This window comes from Nothobranchius furzeri, chromosome 4 (assembly GCF_043380555.1).
Source record: "Nothobranchius furzeri strain GRZ-AD chromosome 4, NfurGRZ-RIMD1, whole genome shotgun sequence".
Lineage (NCBI taxonomy): Eukaryota > Metazoa > Chordata > Actinopteri > Cyprinodontiformes > Nothobranchiidae > Nothobranchius > Nothobranchius furzeri.
Genome location: NC_091744.1, coordinates 81,665,745 through 81,686,873, shown reverse-complemented (window position 1 = coordinate 81,686,873; position 21,129 = coordinate 81,665,745). Strand labels below are relative to the sequence as shown.

Here is a 21,129-nt window from a genome sequence, read left to right as displayed (position 1 = left end):
ACTATAAGTTTAACAGTTAAGACAAATGATCAACTATATAAAACACCTGGTTAAAACTTTATTAAAAGTTTTACCTAAACTGAAGGTGTTTTAAAAACGCAACGAAGTTGATAAAAGTCTAAAAACTAAAGCAGAGCTAACCTTAAAACAGAGTCAACCAAGTTGACAGGAACAAAAGATCCACTTGGATCACTCAGAGTAAAACTATTACAGTTAAAACTCATCAAAACGAAGGGGTTAAAACCAAAACGAGGCCTGGAGGGCAGCAGAACCCCTGCACTGCTGCCTCCCAGACTGCTGAAGGCTCAGCCTTTTTATCCCAGGTGTGGGTCATCAGCAGGATTCAGCTCAGCTGTGCTCCTCAGCAGCCCGGAAGAGAGGATGAGGAGGGGCGGTGTCAGGCTTGATCACCAGGGCTGGGTGATCCTGGCTCATGCATCCCGCTGGCCAGGCTGGCAGCCGTAACACCCGCATACGCCGAGACAATATCGGTATTGTATCGGAAGTGAAAAAGTTGTATCGGGACATCCCTACTTAGTTCCTCCTGTTTCAGGTTCCTACACATCACACTGAGAGCAGGCTCATTAGAAAACACCTAAACGTTTACAAAAGCTGAGCTACACATCTATTTCACAAATTGGTGCAATAGAAAGGTACCTCAAAGACTTGAGTATTTTTTTCATATGGTAGCTTCTGTGGACAATTGAAATTAAAGACTTTACATGCTTGTTGTAATTTAATCAAATTCACAATTATCATTATACGGGATGACGGCAGGTCTTATTTATAGCTGCATGGTCCTTCGAGAAGAAAGCAGAGTTTGACGTTAGCGATGCTAGATTATTCTGATACCGTCTCTTCTACAATTAAAATAAGAGCTATTCAGTATACTCGCAACAAAAGAGGAAACGCATGTCAACTCCACATCTGGAAGGTTCGACCCTTCACTCCAGATGTGCTCTAATGTGTCAGACTGAAAGAATGGTTGGTTGCATTCAGAGCCAGTCTGAAGGTGAACATACAGGGAGTGCAGAATTATTAGGCAAGTTGTATTTTTGAGGAATAATTTTATTATTGAACAACAACCATGTTCTCAATGAACCCAAAAAACTCATTAATATCAAAGCTGAATGTTTTTGGAAGTAGTTTTTAGTTTATTTGTAGTTTGAGCTATTTTAGGGGGATATCTGTGTGTGCAGGTGACTATTACTGTGCATAATTATTAGGCAACTTAACAAAAAACTAATATATACCCATTTCAATGATTTATTTTTACCAGTGAAACCAATATAACATCTCCACATTCCCAAATATACATTTCTGACATTCAAAAACAATACAAAAACAAATCAGCGACCAGTATAGCCACCTTTCTTTGCAAGGACACTCAAAAGCCTGCCATCCATGGATTCTGTCGGTGTTTTGATCTGTTCACCATCAACATTGCGTGCAGCAGCAACCACAGCCTCCCAGACACTGTTCAGAGAGGTGTACCGTTTTCCCTCCTTGTAAATCTCACATTTGATGGACCACAGGTTCTCAATGGGGTTCAGATCAGGTGAACAAGGAGGCCATGTCATTAGTTTTTCTACTTTTATACCCGTTCTTGCCAGCCACGCTGTGGAGTACTTGGACGTGTGTGATGGAGCATTGTCCTGCATGAAAATCATGTTTTTCCTGAAGGATGCAGACTTCTTCCTGTACCACTGCTTGAAGAAGGCGTCTTCCAGAAACTGGCAGTAGGACTGGGAGTTGAGCTTGACTCCATCCTCAACCTGAAAAGGTCCCACAAGCTCATCTTTGATGATACCAGCCCAAACCAGTACTCACCTCCACCTTGCTGGCGTCTGAGTCGGACTGGAGCTCTCTGCCCTTTACCAATCCAGCCACGGGCCCATCCATCTGGCCCATCAAGACTCACTCTCATTTCATCAGTCCATAAAACCTTAGAAAAATCAGTCTTGAGATATTTCTTGGCCCAGTCTTGACGTTTCAGCTTGTGTGTCTTGTTCAGTGGTGGTCGTCTTTCAGCCTTTCTTACCTTGGCCATGTCTCTGACTACTGCACACCTTGTGCTTTTGGGCACTCCAGTGATGTTGCAGCTCTGAAATACGGCTAAACTGGTGGCAAGTGGCATCTTGGCAGCTGCACGCTTGACTTTTCTCAGTTCATGGGCAGTTATTTTGCACCTTGGTTTTTCCACACGCTTCTTGCGACCCTGTTGACTATTTTGATTGAAACGCTTGATTGTTCGATGATCACGCTTCAGAAGCTTTGCAATTTTAAGACTGCTGCATCCCTCTGCAAGATATCTCACTATTTTTGACTTTTCTGAGCCCGTCAAGTCCTTCTTTTGACCCATTTTGCCAAAGGAAAAGAAGTTGCCTTATAATTCTGCACACCTGATATAGGGTGTTGATGTCATTAGACCACACCCCTTCTCATTACAGAGATGCACATCACCTAATATGCTTAATTGGTAGTAGGCTGTCGAGCCTATACAGTTGGAGTAAGACAACATGCATGAAGAGGATGATGTGGACAAAATACTTATTTGCCTAATAATTCTGCACTCCCTGTACAGCCGCCCCACAGGGCCCCCAAACCATCAGAGGTCCCATAAACTCTTGAACTGTGACGGAGACAAGGTGTGCACCTTTAAATGAGTTTAATAAGAATCACGTTAAACTTCATTTGACTGTTTTAATGTTAATAAATGAAGAAAATATGATTCCACAAGATCTGTATTGAGATGCTGTTGAAAGTTCTGATGTTCCTAAATGGGTCCCAGATTTAGTTCAGCTAAAGACCTCTGGCTGGTCGTGTTTATTTCAGTCACACAGTAAATGCAGTGGACTTTAGAACTACCCAGTTGAATTTTAACGACACAAAACCGTGTGTTCAGTGTAGGAAACGTGGAAAAATGCTTGTGACGTCCACACTAATGGGGCCCAGGGGACAGGGCAGCCTTAAAGAGAGGGCCTAACCCTAACCGCTTGCTTCGTAGTCTGACCAAAATATATTTTTGACTAAAGTCTAATAAAAGGTGCATACTGTTGGAGAACTGTTGAATGGCTCTCCGATGATCCTCAAATATATAGCAAGACAACGAAACTGAACAAGTATGAACTTTAACAACTGAAAGCGAGCCTTGTGAGAGAAGACCGAACAAAACAATAATGACATTATTTTCTGTCACAAAATGTAATCCACTACTCTAACACAATTATATTGATCATATATCTCACATTAAAAAGTAGTTTCTTCAGTAATTCACACTTCTCTGCAACTCTGTCAATCACTGTGCCAGTTTCAAGGGAGACGAGGATCCTTTTCAGTGATCATCAACGTAAAGACTTCCAGCTCGCTGGCACACAGGTGTGATGATAGTAATTTCCTTTTAATTAAGGACCGTAAGACATTAAAGTTTCATATCGAGTATGAAATCCATCTTACGGACCAACGGGTTGTTAAATCAGAAGATTGGAACTTTTTAATGCAGGGATTAAACAACACCTTGTATTAACTGAGCGACAAGAGAAGAGAGAGAGACCTTCAAACGTTTAAGATGATTTATTACTAAATAATTAAAAAAAATTAAACAATACTAACTCTCTAATGATGGATGTGTGTGCGAGTCGTGTTATTATCAGAACTCTCGTATCCGGAGAGACGAGTCTGAGTGGGAGATGATGTTTTCTCCTAACTGGTCAGAGTTTGACCAGGATAGTCATAAACACATCAGACGCCATTTTGTCGCATCCACATACCCTCAGTGGGATCTCCGTACAGATCCGGATGTCAGGTCCACGACCCTCCTCCTGTACTGGAGCCGATGGATCAGCGTCGACAGTACGACAAACCAGTCTTTGGATAGTCTCCAGGTAAAAAGCGACAGGTTTTTCACAGCGTCAAAAGGGGACCCTCCTTGGGTCAGCGAGTTCAGCTTTTATTCTGAAAGGTACCATTGCTTGGTTGGTAAAAACAACGGATTTTGTCCTAGCTTGATGGTTCTCAGCTTAAAAAGATGTACAGATGGCCGGTCCGATACTTCGCTTAGCATGCGGTGAACTCAGTGAGATCTTGAGAACTGAACTTAAGATGGCGTTGCACTGGTTTTATTAATCTGGATGCTTTGAATTCTGGTCGAATCAAAGCTGGCAGATTTATAAACACCACAGAGACTCTGCCACGCTTCAGACTAGGAAGGTTCTGATTGGATCAGCAACAGCAATGTGTCATGCGGCTGTTTACCTTACGTGTGTCTAGTGAACTAGAATAAGTCATTTACTTATTAAACATATTAATCATGACATTGTGATTTCACAGATCGGTCACATTGTATTATCGACTAAGTTGTTTTGATTAGCTTTATTAAAAATAGAGTTCTTTGATTTAATAAAAGAAAAAAGTCTCCATCATCTTTCTTCTTTTGCTGGAAAGTAAACAGTTTAGAAGCAAATGCGTGACCTTGAGGCTGTCTCATGCACTCTAGCGCTGTGTCAGAGGAACTGTGGAAAGAGGTTAAATCCTTGGTGGAAACAGCTCCTTCATCACGTTACACAGGCAACTTCTCAGTCTGGTTTTGGTACCGCGCAGGGTTGAGAAGGACCGCTCACAGGCTACCTGAGTTATGGACAGGGTCAGCAGAAACGTATATGCCAACCCAAGTAAGGGGTGTGCATGAGTCAACATATTAGCAGCGCAGGGGACACTTTTTGCAAGAGGAACAGGTTTTGCTTATTGTGTCCATCTCTGCATGATCATCTGATTCTTCTTCGACTGCTGTAGTTGTGTAGTCGTCCAAGGGTGACTGTACCAGCATGTCCCATTGCTGTGCCAAGTTCTTTAGTTCATTTTGTAGATTGGTAACAGTCGCCCTGCCGCCATACACAACAAGGCACATGCTGAGTCCTTATATAAGGGGAAGGTTTTGGGATGTAGCAGGGATAGGTCTGCAGACATGAGTAAGGAATCTTCTATGCATGTCCTCAGCAGCTGTATCAAGAATCTGATGGTGAACATTGACCTCATAGGCCTTTTGTGAATCGCTGAGGCTTTCATCCTGGGCTATCTGTCCTGCCAGGACTTTCTTCCTCTTCACCCTCTTCTGGGGCAGTGCAGCCTCCAGCTTTTCATTTGCCCAGCAGACAAAACGGACAGCTGCGTCGTTGACAGCTGGGAAATCTGTTCATCTCCTTCAGTGAGTCTTGTGTTGTGGTGACCGTTCTATGTGCCGAGAGGATGTCCATTCCTCCGGTCTGTAGGTATTTTGACAGGGGTGAGGTGATCTCAAATCCGGAGAAATGACTGATTTGTTTCGTTGCAAGTGTCTTCAGGCTGATTATGGCAGACAGTGTGGACACCACTTAAACATAAAGACCACCATCAGGTCTGCCATGGTTTTCAAAAACTTTCCTCAGTGAATCATGTTTGGCTCACCATCCTCTCTCTCCCGCTGACGACATGCGTTTGTGCCTTTTGTCTTGGCTCAGTCTCCCACACGCTCACTCTAGTGTATGATTCCCAGATGAATACAGCGGTGTCATTCAGCAGGTCAAATAGTGATCCACTTTCAATGACACTATGGGCGGTTTCTGCCAACACAAGGTTAAGTACGTGTGGATGGCACCACACGTGCAGATGGGTGGGGTTTAGATGCCATTAATACAGAGAACCCTCTGTATTGACCCTGCATATTAGAGGCTCCGTCTGTGGAGCTGCTGATGCACAGGCCGTCATCCAACTGGAGACGCTCAAGTACTTCAGTTAACAGGGCCACTAAAGACTGCCCTGTTGTTGTGCTGCATTGTATGACTGCAAGCAGCCTTTCATGGGCTGCATCAGTGACGTACCTCAAAATGACAGAACGCTAATCTTTCCCTGTAATATCGTGAGCAGCGTCGAGCTGCACGGAAAACATTCCAGCTTTTTTGACGTCTGCAGAGATGCTCTTCTATTAAATGTTTGATTGCATCGATTACAGCATTCACAGTTGTCTTGGACAGGAGATCATGGAGCCTCACACTGTGTGTGTGTGTGTGTGTGTGTGTGTGTGTGTGTGTGTGTGCGTGCGTGCGTGTGCGCGCGCTCTGTCTTCTCCATCCCCAGTGAGTCGTGGAGGATGGCTGCTTATACTGAGCCAGGATTCTCTGGAGGTTTCTTCCTGTTAAAAGGGAGTTTTCCTCTCCACTGTCGCTGCATGCTTGCTTAGTATGAGGATTGCTGTATAGTCACTGACACTAGTCAGTGACTTGATGCAATTTGCTGGGTTCCTTATATAGGAAACATTATTTCTGATTGGCTTAATGAAGTGTGAATTGAAATGTTTATTATGTGAAGTGCCTTGAGACGACTCTTGTCGTGATTTGGCGCTATATAAATAAACTTGAATTGAATTGAATTGTGCCTGAAGCATGGATCTGCTTACTTTTTTCACTACATTGTTCTCACCTTTCGCCTTCCTTCCACACACACACACACACACACACACACACACACACACACACACACACACACACACACACACACACACTCTCCACCTCTCTTCATGAACATTTACGGTACATCTTGCCAGGCTCAGGCTGACCAAAGCTTATCTGACCTCCTCTTCCTCCTCAACCTGTCCCTGCATAGCCTCGCGTTCCTCATCCTTCTGACGAGTCTCCCTCCGATCTTCCTCCTTCCTCTGGCCCAGGTGCAACTGCTGCCGCTGACGAACTTATAGATGCAACGGCAAAAACATCTGTGAGCTTGGCACATTGTGTTGAATCCGCTTGGTGGAGTTTTTTTCCTTTTCTCTCGCTGCTTTTCTGCACCCCCCCCCCCCCCCCCCAGGCGTTTTTGGTTTGTCCATTTTTGACTCGCGTGCTCTCGAAACACGCTCTGCCCAAATGACCTAATCTGAGATGAGGGGCGGGGCAGGGCGAGGATGGCTGGTTGCATAATATTTAACATGTGCTTTTTTAAAAGATAGTTTTAAATTTATTTTTCCTCAGAGCACCGGCCCACAAAAGAGCGACGGCCCACCGGGCATTGCCCGGTGCATCAGAAGGCCAGTCCATGCCTGACTGCCAGGACAGGACAGGTTAAAAAAACAAGTTAAAATCAGCTCCTGGCTTCACGTTCACCAGAAAAGTTCTGGTTTAGTCGTGAGTTGTTGGATGGGAGTCGGTCCTGATGCGACACGGACCTGCTACAATAGAGCTTCATCTCCTGCAGCCGTTTCTGTTTTGCTCCTCTTGTGTTTTCACCACTTTGCACCATGAATCCTGTTCGGATGGCTGTCCTCACAGATGTTTACATGACAACACACACATGTGGAGAGATGATTGGATTCTGGGGCACACGGTTTCCCTCAGAATGATTTAAATGTGCTGCTGGAGAATGTTCAAGTGCAAAGAGCTACATCTTACAGATTTGCAGTTCACTAAATCATGAGGCGTGCTGTCCGACTCCGCTTCTGCATCCGTGCTTTGACTCCCTCAGAGCCACGTTTCTGGAAAAATGGGGTTGGAAATGTCAAAGTTTATCAGAATGATGGGGAACGGGACACCTTGGTCTCATAATCCTGTAACGAGCCAGATTATAACGAGGCTTTCTTTTTTTTTTTTTTTTTTTTTTTTTTTTTTTTTTTTTTTTTTTCTATTTTTTTTTCAAAAAGTATATTTTATTGCATTTTCAGTTTACTGTACACCTTTCACACATTATTATGTTGTATACTGAAAGTACATTCTGTATAAAATCTTAATGGAACAACAGAACAACAGAACATTTTAACAATTTTGGTTGTGCTTCTGGCGATCCTTTCCAACGTTAGTGCATTTATAGTATTGAAGGCAATATTCACATAGACATGTTTAATAAAACTTTGAGTAAGAAGTCCCCGAATTACACCTTACTTTTGCTTCTCCCATTACAATCTAAATGCTGGTCAGAAGACCGATTATTTTCCTACTCTCCCACTTTATAAGTCCTTAGCTTTTTATGTCCATCCTCTTAATATATGTTAGAAAAGGTGTCCATATTTCGTCAAATAAATGTTGCTTGGCCTTTAAGATATAGGTAATCCGTTCCAGCGGCATCACCTGTAACATCTGTTTCATCCAATCCTTCACAGTGGGTCTATGGAGCGATTTCCATGCCATAGCTATACACTTTTTTGCTACCATTAAACTAAGATCCAAAAAGACACGCTGACACTTGCTATAAGCATACTCATTAGGGCAAAGTCCTATTAGAAACAATTTAGCATCCAATGGTACCTCCTTTTTGATAATTTTTTCAGTAGAAATTCTTACATCCTCCCAGAACTTTTTGATTTCTGTACACTCCCAAACACAATGATACAACGTCCCTTTATGAACAGCACATTTAACACATGTATCTGGTATATTGCTATTGTATTTCTTCAGTCTCTCTGGGGTGACATATGTCCGCATTAAATATTTATGCTGAATTAATCTTAACCTGGCATTAATGAACTTGGTATGAGCTCCTCCACAGGCCTTCTCCCAGTCCTCTTTACTCAGTTCTTGTCTGAGGTCGTCTTGCCATGCTGCTCTTCTATCGTTCGCTCCATCTGAATGATGTTCCACGATTATCCGATAACAGTCCGAGACTATTCCTCTTCGTGTGAAGTCCTTTGTCATCATTTCTTCCAACATGGTGATGGAGGGTTTGGAGTCCCCATTTTTTTGCTTAGACTTTAGAAAACTTCTGAGCTGGAGGTATTTAAAAAAATATTTCCTTTCTATTCCATATTTAGCCCTTAACTGCTCAAAGGACATCAAATGATCAGAATTTTGCAAATATAAGTCCTTAACTGATTTAATTCCCTGTAAATACCAGCTTTTAAACACGGCATCAGCTCTTCCTGGTGTAAATTGCTGGTTACCCCATATGGGACTGAAACAAGACAATTCTTGTTCTTCTGTAAGATGCTTTTTCACTGAGAACCAAACTTTTATCATATTTTTAACTATCGGATTCTTTATAGGTTTTAATAATTTCTTTTGTGAGTCAGAATACACATACAAGAAGAATGGCAACTTTAGATCTTGTGATTCTAATTCCGCCCAGTGTGTGGGGTTTGTGGCTGAAAAGCAGTATGTAATAGTCCTTAACTGTGCGGCCCAGTAATACCATTTTAAGTTGGGGCATTTCAGCCCCCCTCTCTCATAGGGTAGATACAATAAGGAGAGTCTAAGTCTTGCCCGCTTGTTCTTCCAGATAAATCTAATGAATTCTTTCTCCAGCCTGGGGAATAGTTCCGTGGGGGGTGGCAGGGGGATGTTCTGGAACAGGTAGAGCAGTTTTGGGAGTACATTCATTTTTAAAATATTTATTCTTCCAATCAATGATAGTGGTAGATGGGCCCATCTCTCCATTTGTTCACTAATTTCTTTTAGCACCGGTGCATAGTTTGCTTCTGCTATCCGTTCTAGCCGAGGCATGATTTGTATTCCTAAGTATTCTATTTTGTCAGTTATTTTAAATTGAGTTATTTCTAACAGGGGATTTCTTCTCTCATCATCATTAAGCATCAGGATTGAGGATTTATTTTTATTAATTTTATATCCCGATATGTCACCTATTTTTTTAATTACTTCTAATAATACTGGGATCGATTTTTTAAGATTAGTGAGAAATAGCAGTGTGTCATCTGCATATAGTGCTATTTTGTGTTCACTATTCGCAACTGTAATTCCTTTGATTTGGGGATTTGACCTGATCGCTATGGCCAGAGGCTCAATTGCCATAATAAAAAGCAGCGGCGACAGGGGACAACCCTGTCTACACCCTCTTCCTATTGATATTGGCTTTGAGACATTCCTGTTTGACAAAACCTCAGCCTCCGCATTTTTATATAGTAGTTTGACCCATTTTATGAAATTTTCACCACAACCAAACTTTTCCAAGACTTTGAAAAGAAAAGGCCATTCTACTTGGTCAAATGCCTTTTCTGCATCCAAGGACAATATCGCCGTGTCTGGTTTTTCTGTATTATAATGAATAATATTTAACACCCTCCTTACATTATGTAGCCCTTGTCTTCCTAAAATAAAACCATTTTGGTCCCTATTAATGATATTGGGTAGAATTGTTTGCAGTCGTTTTGCAAGCAGTTTGCACATAATCTTTAGATCTACATTTAATAGGCTTATAGGTCTCATATTACCGCATTCGTCAAACGATTTTCCAGGTTTGGGAAGCAATGTTATTAGAGTTCTATTCATGAGTGGTGGTAAGTTATTTTCCTGAAAGGCCTCTTTAAACATTTCCAGAAGTGGTTTACTTAACTTAGATTTAAATTTTTTATATATCTCAATTGTGATGCCATCGGGTCCCGCTCTTTTCCCAGATTTTATACTATCCATGGCAGATTCTAGTTCCGTAATACTGATCTCCATTTCTAATTCCTCTCTTTCTTCTCTCTGTATTTTTGGTATTTGTAATTTATCTAGAAACTCTGTAATATCCTGCATCTTAACTGTTTTAGGGCTATACAACTTCTCATAATAATCTCTAATTATATTATTTATTTCAGATGGTTCTATTATATTGTTACCTTGCGAACGCAGATTTGTAATTGGTATTTTTGTTTCTAATCTTTTTATTTGCCATGCTAGAAGCTTTCCAGGTTTTTCTCCTTGTTCGTAAAAGCTCTGTCGTAATCTCTGTAGGCTCGCTGCTGCTCTTAATGTTGACAATTTCTCATATTCCGCCTTTAAAATCAGCAATTCTTTTTCGCTTGTTGGATTGTATCTTTCATTTACTTTTTTTTGCAGATTCTTTAGTCTATTTTCCATATTTAATTGTGTCTCCCTCTTTTTCTTTTGGTTCGTGCTAGTATAACTTATAATATGCCCCCTTATATAAGCTTTAAATGCTTCCCATCTAATACCGGCTGATGTTTGTGTTGTGTTAATTTCAAAAAATATATCGATCTGGGTCCCTAAATATTTTATAAAATCCTCCTCTAGTAGCCACTTATTCTGGAAATGCCATCTTGTTGGGTCTTTTGAGAGTCTATCCTCTTTGTATATCATGCAACATGGCGCATGATCTGATATGGCTATTACATCATATTCACAGCTTTGAATCTTGTGTTGCAGGGTAGATGATATTAAAATATAGTCAATTCGGGAGTATGTTTTGAAGACTGAAGAGTAGCAGGAATATGTTTTAGTCTGTGGATTTCTTTCTCTCCATATATCAATTAGATTTAGCTCTTTCATATAATATTGTAAGATACTCCTTGTTTTAATATGAGATTGATCTATTCCCGTGGATCTGTCCTGACTAGGATTTAAAGTGCAGTTAAAATCTCCTGCAATTATGAATTGCCCTGTCAATGTGGAAAGATTCATAAATAATTCCTCGAAAAATTTGGGATCATCTGCATTGGGTCCATATAAGTTTACTAACACCAACTCCTCTTCTAGCAGTCTACCTTGAATAATTAGATACCTTCCCCTTTTATCTCTGATAATCTTTTTAGCCTGAATAGGAATTGCATTATGAATTAGTATCATTACCCCACTGGTCCGAGATGAAATTGAGGCCGACCAAACCATGCCCCGCCACCTCCTTTTGATTTTCAAAATGTCTTCATCTGGAAGATGTGTTTCCTGTAAAAAAACAACTTTTGAGTTTTTATCTTTAATCTTATTCATTACCTGTTTTATCTTTATAGGTTGTTGTAAGCCTCTGCAATTCCAGGACATTATATCTATGTTCATTTTATGTAATATTTGTTTGTTGTTTTGGATTGCCGTTCTTTTGCCTGAAAAGCACAACCAACTGGAACATTTGAACAATCAGAACTTTCATAACACTCTTTTTCTCCCTCGCTCGCTTAGGAGCAACTGTACCCATCTCTGTCTCCCGCTACGCTGGGACCTGTCCTCAGTGAGGAAAAGTCCAACCACTTTCCAAATACAGAACCTAAGTAAAAGGAAACAAAAAAAAAATCAGCCTCACCACTATCCACCACATTATTAGCGCTCCATTTGATTCTAATATTTAAGCAGGTTTAGTTCGCTCTTTATATCCCTCCTGGTCAATTAGCTTCTTCCTCTTTTTTTTTTTTTTTTTTTTCCCCTTTTAACTATCACTTAGCTCTGGGTGATTCCTCCTGGATTATTTTTAGTAGTTGTTTCGCTTCAGCGGGGCTCTTGAAGGCATGGACCTGGCCCTTGTAAGTAACCAACATCTTTGCGGGGTAAACTATTCCATGTCTGACTCCCAGCCTGCGCAGCTCCTGGCGTATTGGGTCGAATTGTTTCCTCTTCTGATGGACTCCTGTCGCCAGATCTTGATAGAACCACACCTGCTGGTTTTTGTACCGGATTTCTTTCTTGTTCCGTGCTGCCGTGATGACTGCCACTTTACTTTTGTAGCTAAGGAACCTCATGATGAGAGTTCTGGGCCGTGTCTCCGCGTCCCCCTTTGGACCGATGCGGTGCGCCCTCTCCAGTGCTACGCTGCAGCTCTGTGTTTCCAAACCCAGCACCTCCGGGATCCACTTTTCCAGGAAAACACAAGGGTCCGGTCCCTCTGCCCCCTCCGGAAGGTTAATCAGTCTGAGATTATTCAGCCTGGTCCTAGTTTCCAGGTCGAGGATTTTATCTTCCAGTGCTGCTTTGTGTTCTTTTAGATCCTTAACGTCGGCCTGCAGGCTTTGCAGCTCGTCCTCTACTCCTGATATACGCTGCTCGGCCCGGGTCACTCGTTCAACACAGTCATTTGTTTCTTTCCGTACCTTTTCAATTGCCTCCATGACATTATCCAGTCTCGCTGAGAATTCAGATTTTAATGAGTTAATCGCTGCTAGAATCTCGTTTGCTTTCTCTTCGTTCATTACCACCGTTGCTGCGTCACTCGTAGCCATTTCCTTAACTTTCGGTGTGTCGCTGCTGATCCGGAGGTCCGTCAGTTTAGGCTGTTTGGTTGCTGACTTAACCGCTGGGTCTGTCTTACGTGTTGTTGGCATCATAAAGAACTTCAACCTCTGTTATTCTTGTCTGAGTGGAGCTGTCAGTGCTTTAAAGAAGAATTGGTGGCGGAGCCGTGGTGCGCCCGTCCTCTCACATGGCAGCCATAACCGGAAGTCCGATCATAACGAGGCTTTCTGAAGGAACTGACTGAGATGCTGAAAATAGATCCAGTTCTGAGTCGTTCATACAGAACAGAACCAGTCTAAAACTGGGTCTTTGGGCTGTTCGGTACCAGCCTGCAGGTGATTTACCTGAAATGATCAGCTGAAGGTTCTGGTTCTGATGGATCTGTCCCTGCTTCTTAAAAATGGCACTGATACCTTTACTTTTGCCATCTGTCCGGTTTCGTCCCACATCCAGATGACGTAAACGTGTGAGGCGGGTTCAGAGTTCAAACGGGTCTGAGTGGAATTCAGTCTCCCAGTCCAAGGCCGTGTCCCCACCCTCATTTCTCCGCATTAATGTGTGATAAACCAGTCTTGGATGTCAGAGCTTGTAGAATTCCCTGTGGTTTCTGTGTATTCCCCTGTCTAAAGGTGTCGGGATAGCAAGATTCATTCAACATTCCTGTGATCCGTCTTTACAAAACATCCTGATGGGAAAAGAGAAAGGAGTCCTATCCAACTGTTTTTGTAGTTATTAGGAATGTTGGACATGTCGGTCCCGGTGGTGGCCAAGTTCCGACGCCTGCTGGACAGCCTGCCGAGGGAAACGCTGCCGGATGTCGTTGCCTCCATGATCCGCACCTCCAACCAGGAGAAACTCCAGGTGAGTTAACGTCCAGTTTGTTCGTAGCCAGAAGACGATCCGCTCTGAGAGTTTGTTTGCAATGAAGGTGTTGGACGCCATCAGTCTGGAGGAGCGCTTCCAGAAGGCGCTTCCCATGTTGACCCGGCAGATCGAGGGACTGAAGCTGCTGCAGAGAAGCCGGAAAATGAGTCCTGATAAAGAGAAGCGGGTAACGCCTTCAGGCGCTCAACCAGCTCACGCGTCGGCATGTTTACGCAAACCCGCTTTTGTGATGCCTTCAGGTCCTGTCAGTGCGGAAGGGCGGCGTGTTCCCAGGACGGCAGTTCAACCTGGATGGGGAGGATGAGGATGAGGATGGGGATGACATGGCAGCCTTGGAGAGGAAGATTCACGGCGCAAGCATGCCTGAGGCGGCACTCCGAGTTTGTCTGAAGGAACTGAAAAGGTAAACGTTCCTCTGGAATGAGCCTGAAGTTCCAGCCTGAGCTTCTGTTGATCAATAAAACCTTTATAAAAGTCAATAAAACACAAAACAGCAAACAAACGGGAAGGATTTTGGTTTAAACGAAATGACAAATGCGTTCCAAACATCCGAGCGTGCTGCGTTCGCGGACAAAAGGATTTCTACAGTTTAAAAAGTCATAAACACACTAAAATGGTGTTCTCCGTTCCGTGTGTCGTTCGTTCTTCTATTTTCGATTGAAAACAAAAAAATCAAAGACGGAAAATGGGTTTTTTTTTAATTTTTAATTAATCCGAAAGGGTTCAGGTGAAGGCAGCTGGACTCTGGTTTCTTGAAGACGTTTCGCATCTCATCCGAGTCAATTCTCCATACCATACCAACTTTATTTCTATAGCACAGTTCAAGACACGGCGTGAGAGCCGACCAAAGTGCTGAACAGGCAGGATCAATTAAAACAAAAAAGAAAACACAATAAGAAGATAAAACACAACAATAAAACTATGAAATCATAATACGAAAACATGAATCACTGTCTAAAAGCCACGTCATAAAAGTAGGTTTTTAAACGAGATTTAAAAACGGGCAGAGAGGATGCCAGCCTAACTGTAATGGGTAGTGAGTTCCAGAGCATGAGGGCAGCATGGACAAACGCACGTTCACAATGGACTCAGTCTTTAAATCATTCAACCTGATGAAATTGGCCGCCAGCCAGCCCTTTACGTCTGCCAGGCATGCCGCAAGACGAGAGTCCACATTTCCATTTTTTAGTGCCACGTATATTTGACGATCGTCAGCATAGATGTGATAATTAAGACTGTGCCGATTTAGGGTTTTGCCCAGTGGTAGGAGATATATAGAGAAAAGAAGAGGCCCCAGAACAGAGCCCTGGGGTACACCCCAAGGCAGAGGGAGAGAGGAGGAGGAACAGTCGCCAATCTGAACAGAAGTAGATCTGTCTGATAAATAGGAGCGAAACCATTCAAGTGCAACACCTTTTACCCCAACCCAAGACTGAAGACGGTCCAGCAGAAAATGGTGGTCCTCAGATGAGAAGCAAAATGTCTTAAAGAAACCAAAGCAGGGACTTTCCAGACGAGGAGATCATCACGTCCGTGTGAACTCCATAAGCTTCAACCACCACCTGTCCTCACGAACCCGAGAAATGAAACATTAAAATCAAACTCGGTCCAGCGGATGTTTTTCCATTTCTTATATTTGATCCGAGAAAAAAACACAACTTTTATTGAAAAACTGTTTTTGAAAACAAACAAACAAATCTATTTTTCCTTTTTTGAATTTTTTTTGTTTTCAATCAAAAATAGAAGGAATTATACACGGATTTTCCCTGATCTTCTTCCTCAGATGAGAAACTGATGGTTTCAGAGAAACAAAAAGATCAGGAAATAAATAAAAATGTATTTATTTATTTCATTAAGTGTGTTTTAAGGGTTTTGTTTATTTTTAGCTCTACGCCCAAATACATCTGCAGATTAAAGGAATGGTTTCCTTAAAATCCATCCCTTTAATATTCCCAGATTCTGGAAAACGACCGAAGCAGCAGACTGATTATTAGTTTGCTTTAATTTCCCCACAAATCAGAATCTAAAGGCTCCAGATGAGCTGCTTCTGTGTTTAATCATCACAAAGAATCTTTTCAGGAAACCTGGAAGATCTGAACCAGATGCTGAAAAACGACTGAAAATGTATTTAAACTCACATTTGGGGAGTAACAGAAATGATTAATAATTAACCAGACGGTTGGAACAGACTGATGAAAATGGTTTTTGATCAGGAAACTTTATGTATTTAGTTTTGTTTTTAGCTGCAGATTCATCTGTTCTCCATCAGCGTGCTTTCTACACACACACGCACATGCACGCACACACACACACGCACACACACACACACACACACACGGGAGCTTCTGTGATTAATCCTGTTGCTGTTCATCTCTCTCAGGCTGAAGAAGATGCCTCAGTCCATGCCCGAGTTCGCCCTGACCAGAAACTACCTGGACCTGATGGTGGAGCTGCCCTGGAACCGGAACACTAAAGGTAACCATGGAGACGATCCGGGTGAGTTTTCTGACCCTGGATGTAAACTCTGCTGCTGCTGGTGTGACTGAAGCTGGGCGGACACTGTGCGACTTTTTCACTCGTAGCACTCAGCTTCAGCTCAAACTGTACAACTTCCTCGCAGGGCAGATCTCACGAGCCATGTGCTCACACTGTACACACGTAGCAACACGTCGGAAAATATAGCAGTTGCTAAATATAGCAGTTTTTACTCAACACGTCAGACTTTTTTGTCCTGCCTGTTGTCCTTCGGGAGTGCTGCAGGAGGACACACAGGGATTTATGGGGGTTGGATGAGGAAAACGAAATGAAGAAAGTAAATCTGTGTTTTGTGATCAGTTTAATTTGACATGAACACGACAAACACGCTTTCTTGACAATCTTTGTGAGTAAAAAATACGTGTAGAAATAAAAACGAACAACGTGTGTTATTAGGGAAATCGCAGGCGAGTGGTGTTGATGCAGGATTGCGCATGCGCCGTGAGTGGTTCTGATACTTTTTGGGTCACACTGCTCGCAGCGCCGCTTCAACAGTGTGATACCCTCACGAGGAACGAGCAAAATATTAGACACGCCAGAAGTCCGTGCGAGCTCACGATTGCTGATCGGTAGCTGGTCACGTGGTGTTAATCGCCTCTCGTAACCCCCTGTACACTACACGACGCTCAGCGCAAAACTCGCCCCGATCTCGTGGATTCTCGCACGAGTGGAAAATCGGCTCAAAAAAGTGAAAAAGTCTCACAGTGTACGCCCGGCTTTAGCGCTTAGCCGTGGTGAGTTCACGGACTGGCATTAGCATTTTTCTGATTGTGGCTTGAAAATGGTGCATTCAGGAGCCACAGAACAAAACATTGATCTTGGATCAACAGTTTTTTTGTGTTTTTAGAAAAACAAACGTCCAGAAGATCAGATTAATATTCTGTGATGGCGCTGCTCATTCATTCAGCGGCGTGTGACCTGATGCTGACTCTGATCAAGTCACGGTTTACTTCAGACTCGTCCATCCTCTCAAATCCTTTAATGTCAGTCCTTTCTCTTCCCCGTCGCTGTCGTTCGCCCTCAGACTGTCTGGACATCCGTTCTGCTCGGACGCTGCTGGACAACGACCACTACGCCATGGACAAGCTGAAGAGGCGTGTCCTCGAGTACCTCGCCGTCAGGCAGCTGAAAACGACCCTCAAGGTGATTTTTTTTTTTTTTTTTTTGGGCTGTGTTTATTACTGAATGATTGTCATGTGACTGACATGCATCATCCAATCACAGCACATGAGAGACCTGGGACAGATGCCTTCAGCTCTGCTGGTTCTGGCTCAGGTGGTTTCAGAACCGGTGAAGTTCTGCTGTTCTGACCTGTAAACGTCGTGTTTCAGGGTCCCATCCTGTGCTTCGTTGGTCCCCCTGGAGTCGGGAAGACGAGCGTGGGTCGCTCCATCGCGCGGATGCTGGGCAGGGAGTTCCACCGCATCGCTCTGGGAGGCGTGTGCGACCAGTCAGACATCAGAGGACACCGGTATGCTCCGAACATTCATGATGTGAAATTCTGCAGAGTGCTGGTGCAGGTTCTCAGTCATCCAGGTCATGGTAACCCAAAGGCAACTGAACATCTTTGGTTTCTTGAAGACGTTTCGCTTTTCGTCAATTCTGACTGGAATATGGGAGTCGAGCTTATCAGCTGTAGCTGTCTGTTAGGGTTAGGGTTTAAAAGAGCAGAAACTACTCGGGGTGCCCCTCCTCTCCATCCCCTGATGAGTCGTTAGCCTCTTTTAAATTCTGCAGAAATACAGCTGGTGTGTGATGGACGTGGACCTGGGACAAAATCACCTGCTGGACGGATGGAGGACAGGAAGAGGAAGACGGTCAGAGCCCAAGATGGCTGACTTCTCGTTGTGTCATATTTACAAACACAAACCGCTGATACTGGAGGAGGTCAAAGGTCAGCTGACGGATTTCTCTGTAAATTTGTCTCTGGATCAGATTCAGCAGGTGTCCACCTGTCCTCCATCTGTCCAGCAGATGTCCTCCATGCTCAGACAAACTGAACTGGAGGAGTCTCGATCAGCAGGATAAAGGTCAAAGGTCATATTTGGACAGACTGGAGGACAGCCTCTAGAGAAGAACCTGGCAGCTCAGATCGGTGAAGCTTCATCAACACTCCACAAGAACGTTTACCCACAATGCACTGCAGCACAAACAGCTGATGGTGGATCAGAACCGAACTAAACCGGCTCCGGTTTCATTTAGATTCACATTAGCGTTGCTTAAAGAACGGGAAGCAGGAAGTGATGTCAGCAGAGTGTCCTGATGATGTGTGGTTCTGGTCTGCAGGCGTACGTATGTGGGTAGCATGCCCGGCCGGATCATCAACGGTCTGAAGATGGTGGGTGTCAACAATCCCGTCTTCCTCCTGGACGAAGTGGACAAACTCGGGAAGAGTCTTCAGGGAGACCCGGCTGCTGCTCTGCTGGAGGTCTGACCTCTGACCTCTGTTAGACAAACCTCCATATGTTGGAGATCCAACTGGGTCATCCTGCTTTCTACTCTTGCAGGTTCTGGATCCGGAGCAGAACCACAGCTTCACGGATCATTACCTCAACGTGGCCTTTGACCTCTCCCAGGTGCTCTTCATCGCCACCGCCAACACCACGGCCACCATCCCCCCGGCGCTGCTGGACAGGATGGAGGTTTTGCAGGTTCCAGGTGAGGAAGTATCCAGCACAACCAGTGGTTCTGTTTTGAGTCCTTCACCTCTGGTTCTAATCCAGGACCACCGATCTTTCAGGATACACGCAGGAGGAGAAAGTGGAGATCGCTCACCGTCACCTGATCCCAAATCAGCTGGAGCAGCACGGATTAACTCCTCAGCAGCTGCACATTCCTCAGGACTCCAGCAGGGATATCATCTGCAGGTGTGTGAAGGAAAACCGGACCACCAAAGGGCTCAAATACACAAAAACACGTATCCTACCTCACTGGGACACACACACACACACACACACACACACACACACACACACACACACACACACACACACACACACACACACACACACACACACACACACACACACACACACACACACACACACACACACACACACACACACACACACACACACACACACACACACACACACACACACACACACACACACACACACACACACACACACACACACACACACACACACACACACACACACACACACACACACACACACACACACACACACACACACACACTCATCAATGTGTCTTGGACTGAGACAGGTGACCCCGTCTGACCCAATCAGGCGTCTGTTCTAGTTCTAGTTTGTAATGACCTGCTCGTGTTTCTTTATTCTCACAGAAACACTTGGAGGGAAATTTGTTTCCATGTTTCTGAATGTCTTCTTGTGTCGTTCTGACTGTGTTTGGGTTCTGAGGAACCGGTCCAAAGGAGAGCACGGACCACGTCATACACACACACACGATGAATGATTTCAGCCTTTTCAGTCAAAGCTTCTCAGTTTTTCGTATGTTCCACCAGCATCTGGGCACAGAAACGCTGATGATGTCATCACCATCGGTCTGGATTAGTCTGGTTGAACCCTTTAACCTGCACTCCTCATATGGGCCATTCCCATCTGTACCGGGTCGGCCCGGGCCAGGTAGCGTAGGTTGTTTACATATCTGGGTGGCCTGGTATTTTTCCGGGCCAACCAAGGCTCATTCTCAGCCCTCTTCTCGAGGGGGTCTGCTTCAGGCCGACCAGGGCCAACACACCCACTGCTGACAGCAAATTCACACCTTCCATTAGAGCAAGCCTCTGATTGGTGGGTAGAATCAGCCCACATGGGCTTAAGACAAGGATGTGTGGAATCAACCGGGCCAGACTGGGGCGACCCGGCCCGGGCCGACCCGGTACAGATGGGAATGGCCCATTACTTAGCTGAGTACGCTTAAACGGAAGGGTGAAAGGTCGCAGAAAAGTACAAAACACACGTTCTGGTTCAGAAGCAACTGAAATATTAGGTGTGTGTGTGTGTGTGTGTGTGTGTGTGTGTGTGTGTGTGTGTGTGTGTGTGTGTGTGTGTGTGTGTTAATTCTGACCCGGGTTCTGCTGCAGATACACACGAGAGGCCGGCGTCCGTTCACTAGAGAGGAAGATCGGAGCGATCTGCCGAGCAGTCGCTGTGAAGGTCGCTGAAGGTCGGAGACTCCCAGAGGCTGTGAGCTCTGAGAACGAGGCTGCAGGAAGGTCAGAGGTCAAATCTGCTGCGTCTGCGTGGTGAAACATAACAATCACACTTTGCAGACATTCTGATTCTTTTTTTTTCACTCAAGCATCCTTTTCTGGGTAATGAATAATTTATTTAGTCATATTAAAACCGTCTGATTTCAGAGCCGTTTTATGTAAAACAGCTGAAACTTGTTTTATTACTGACAGAATTACGACGTTCAGTTCTGCCAAGCTTTCACTAAATCAGATTTAGTGGCTGGTTTTTAAGTAAAACCACCACTAATGGTCCTTCTGGAGGATGATTCATAGTCTGGAGGAGAAGTAAAGCTATTAACAGTTGATGTATTATTTTTTTATGTGGCTGAAAGTCCTTAATCTGCTGCCTTTGTGTTCACCTCGTTCGTTTCTGTAATTGTTTATTTCCTCGTCTCTGTTGATCATTCTTAAATAATCGGACTCGTTTAGGGTTTAAAGACTATGAATGTTTGTTTCCCAAATAAAGCCGCCCCCCCTGAGATGCCCATCGTCATCGACCATGTCGCCTTGAAGGACATTCTGGGACCGCCGCCGTTTGAAACGGAGGTGAGTCCAACGCCAGGATGGTGGAGTCTTCCCAACATC

At 43.9% G+C, this 21,129-nt stretch overlaps 1 protein-coding gene across 1 annotated transcript in view; it reads left to right on the top strand.

Annotated features, from left to right (window-relative positions):
* lonp2 (lon peptidase 2, peroxisomal) overlaps nt 1–21,129 on the top strand; it is a 33,715-nt gene that overhangs the window by 10,959 nt on the left and 1,627 nt on the right. The window contains exons 4-14 of the mRNA XM_070550497.1: nt 13,638–13,769; nt 13,837–13,959; nt 14,033–14,196; nt 16,174–16,268; nt 17,353–17,471; nt 17,660–17,799; nt 18,615–18,756; nt 18,836–18,986; nt 19,069–19,195; nt 20,395–20,533; nt 20,983–21,090. Of these exons, the coding sequence (XP_070406598.1) occupies nt 13,638–13,769; nt 13,837–13,959; nt 14,033–14,196; nt 16,174–16,268; nt 17,353–17,471; nt 17,660–17,799; nt 18,615–18,756; nt 18,836–18,986; nt 19,069–19,195; nt 20,395–20,533; nt 20,983–21,090 (1,440 nt within the window). The remainder of the gene's footprint in view (nt 1–13,637; nt 13,770–13,836; nt 13,960–14,032; nt 14,197–16,173; nt 16,269–17,352; nt 17,472–17,659; nt 17,800–18,614; nt 18,757–18,835; nt 18,987–19,068; nt 19,196–20,394; nt 20,534–20,982; nt 21,091–21,129) is intronic.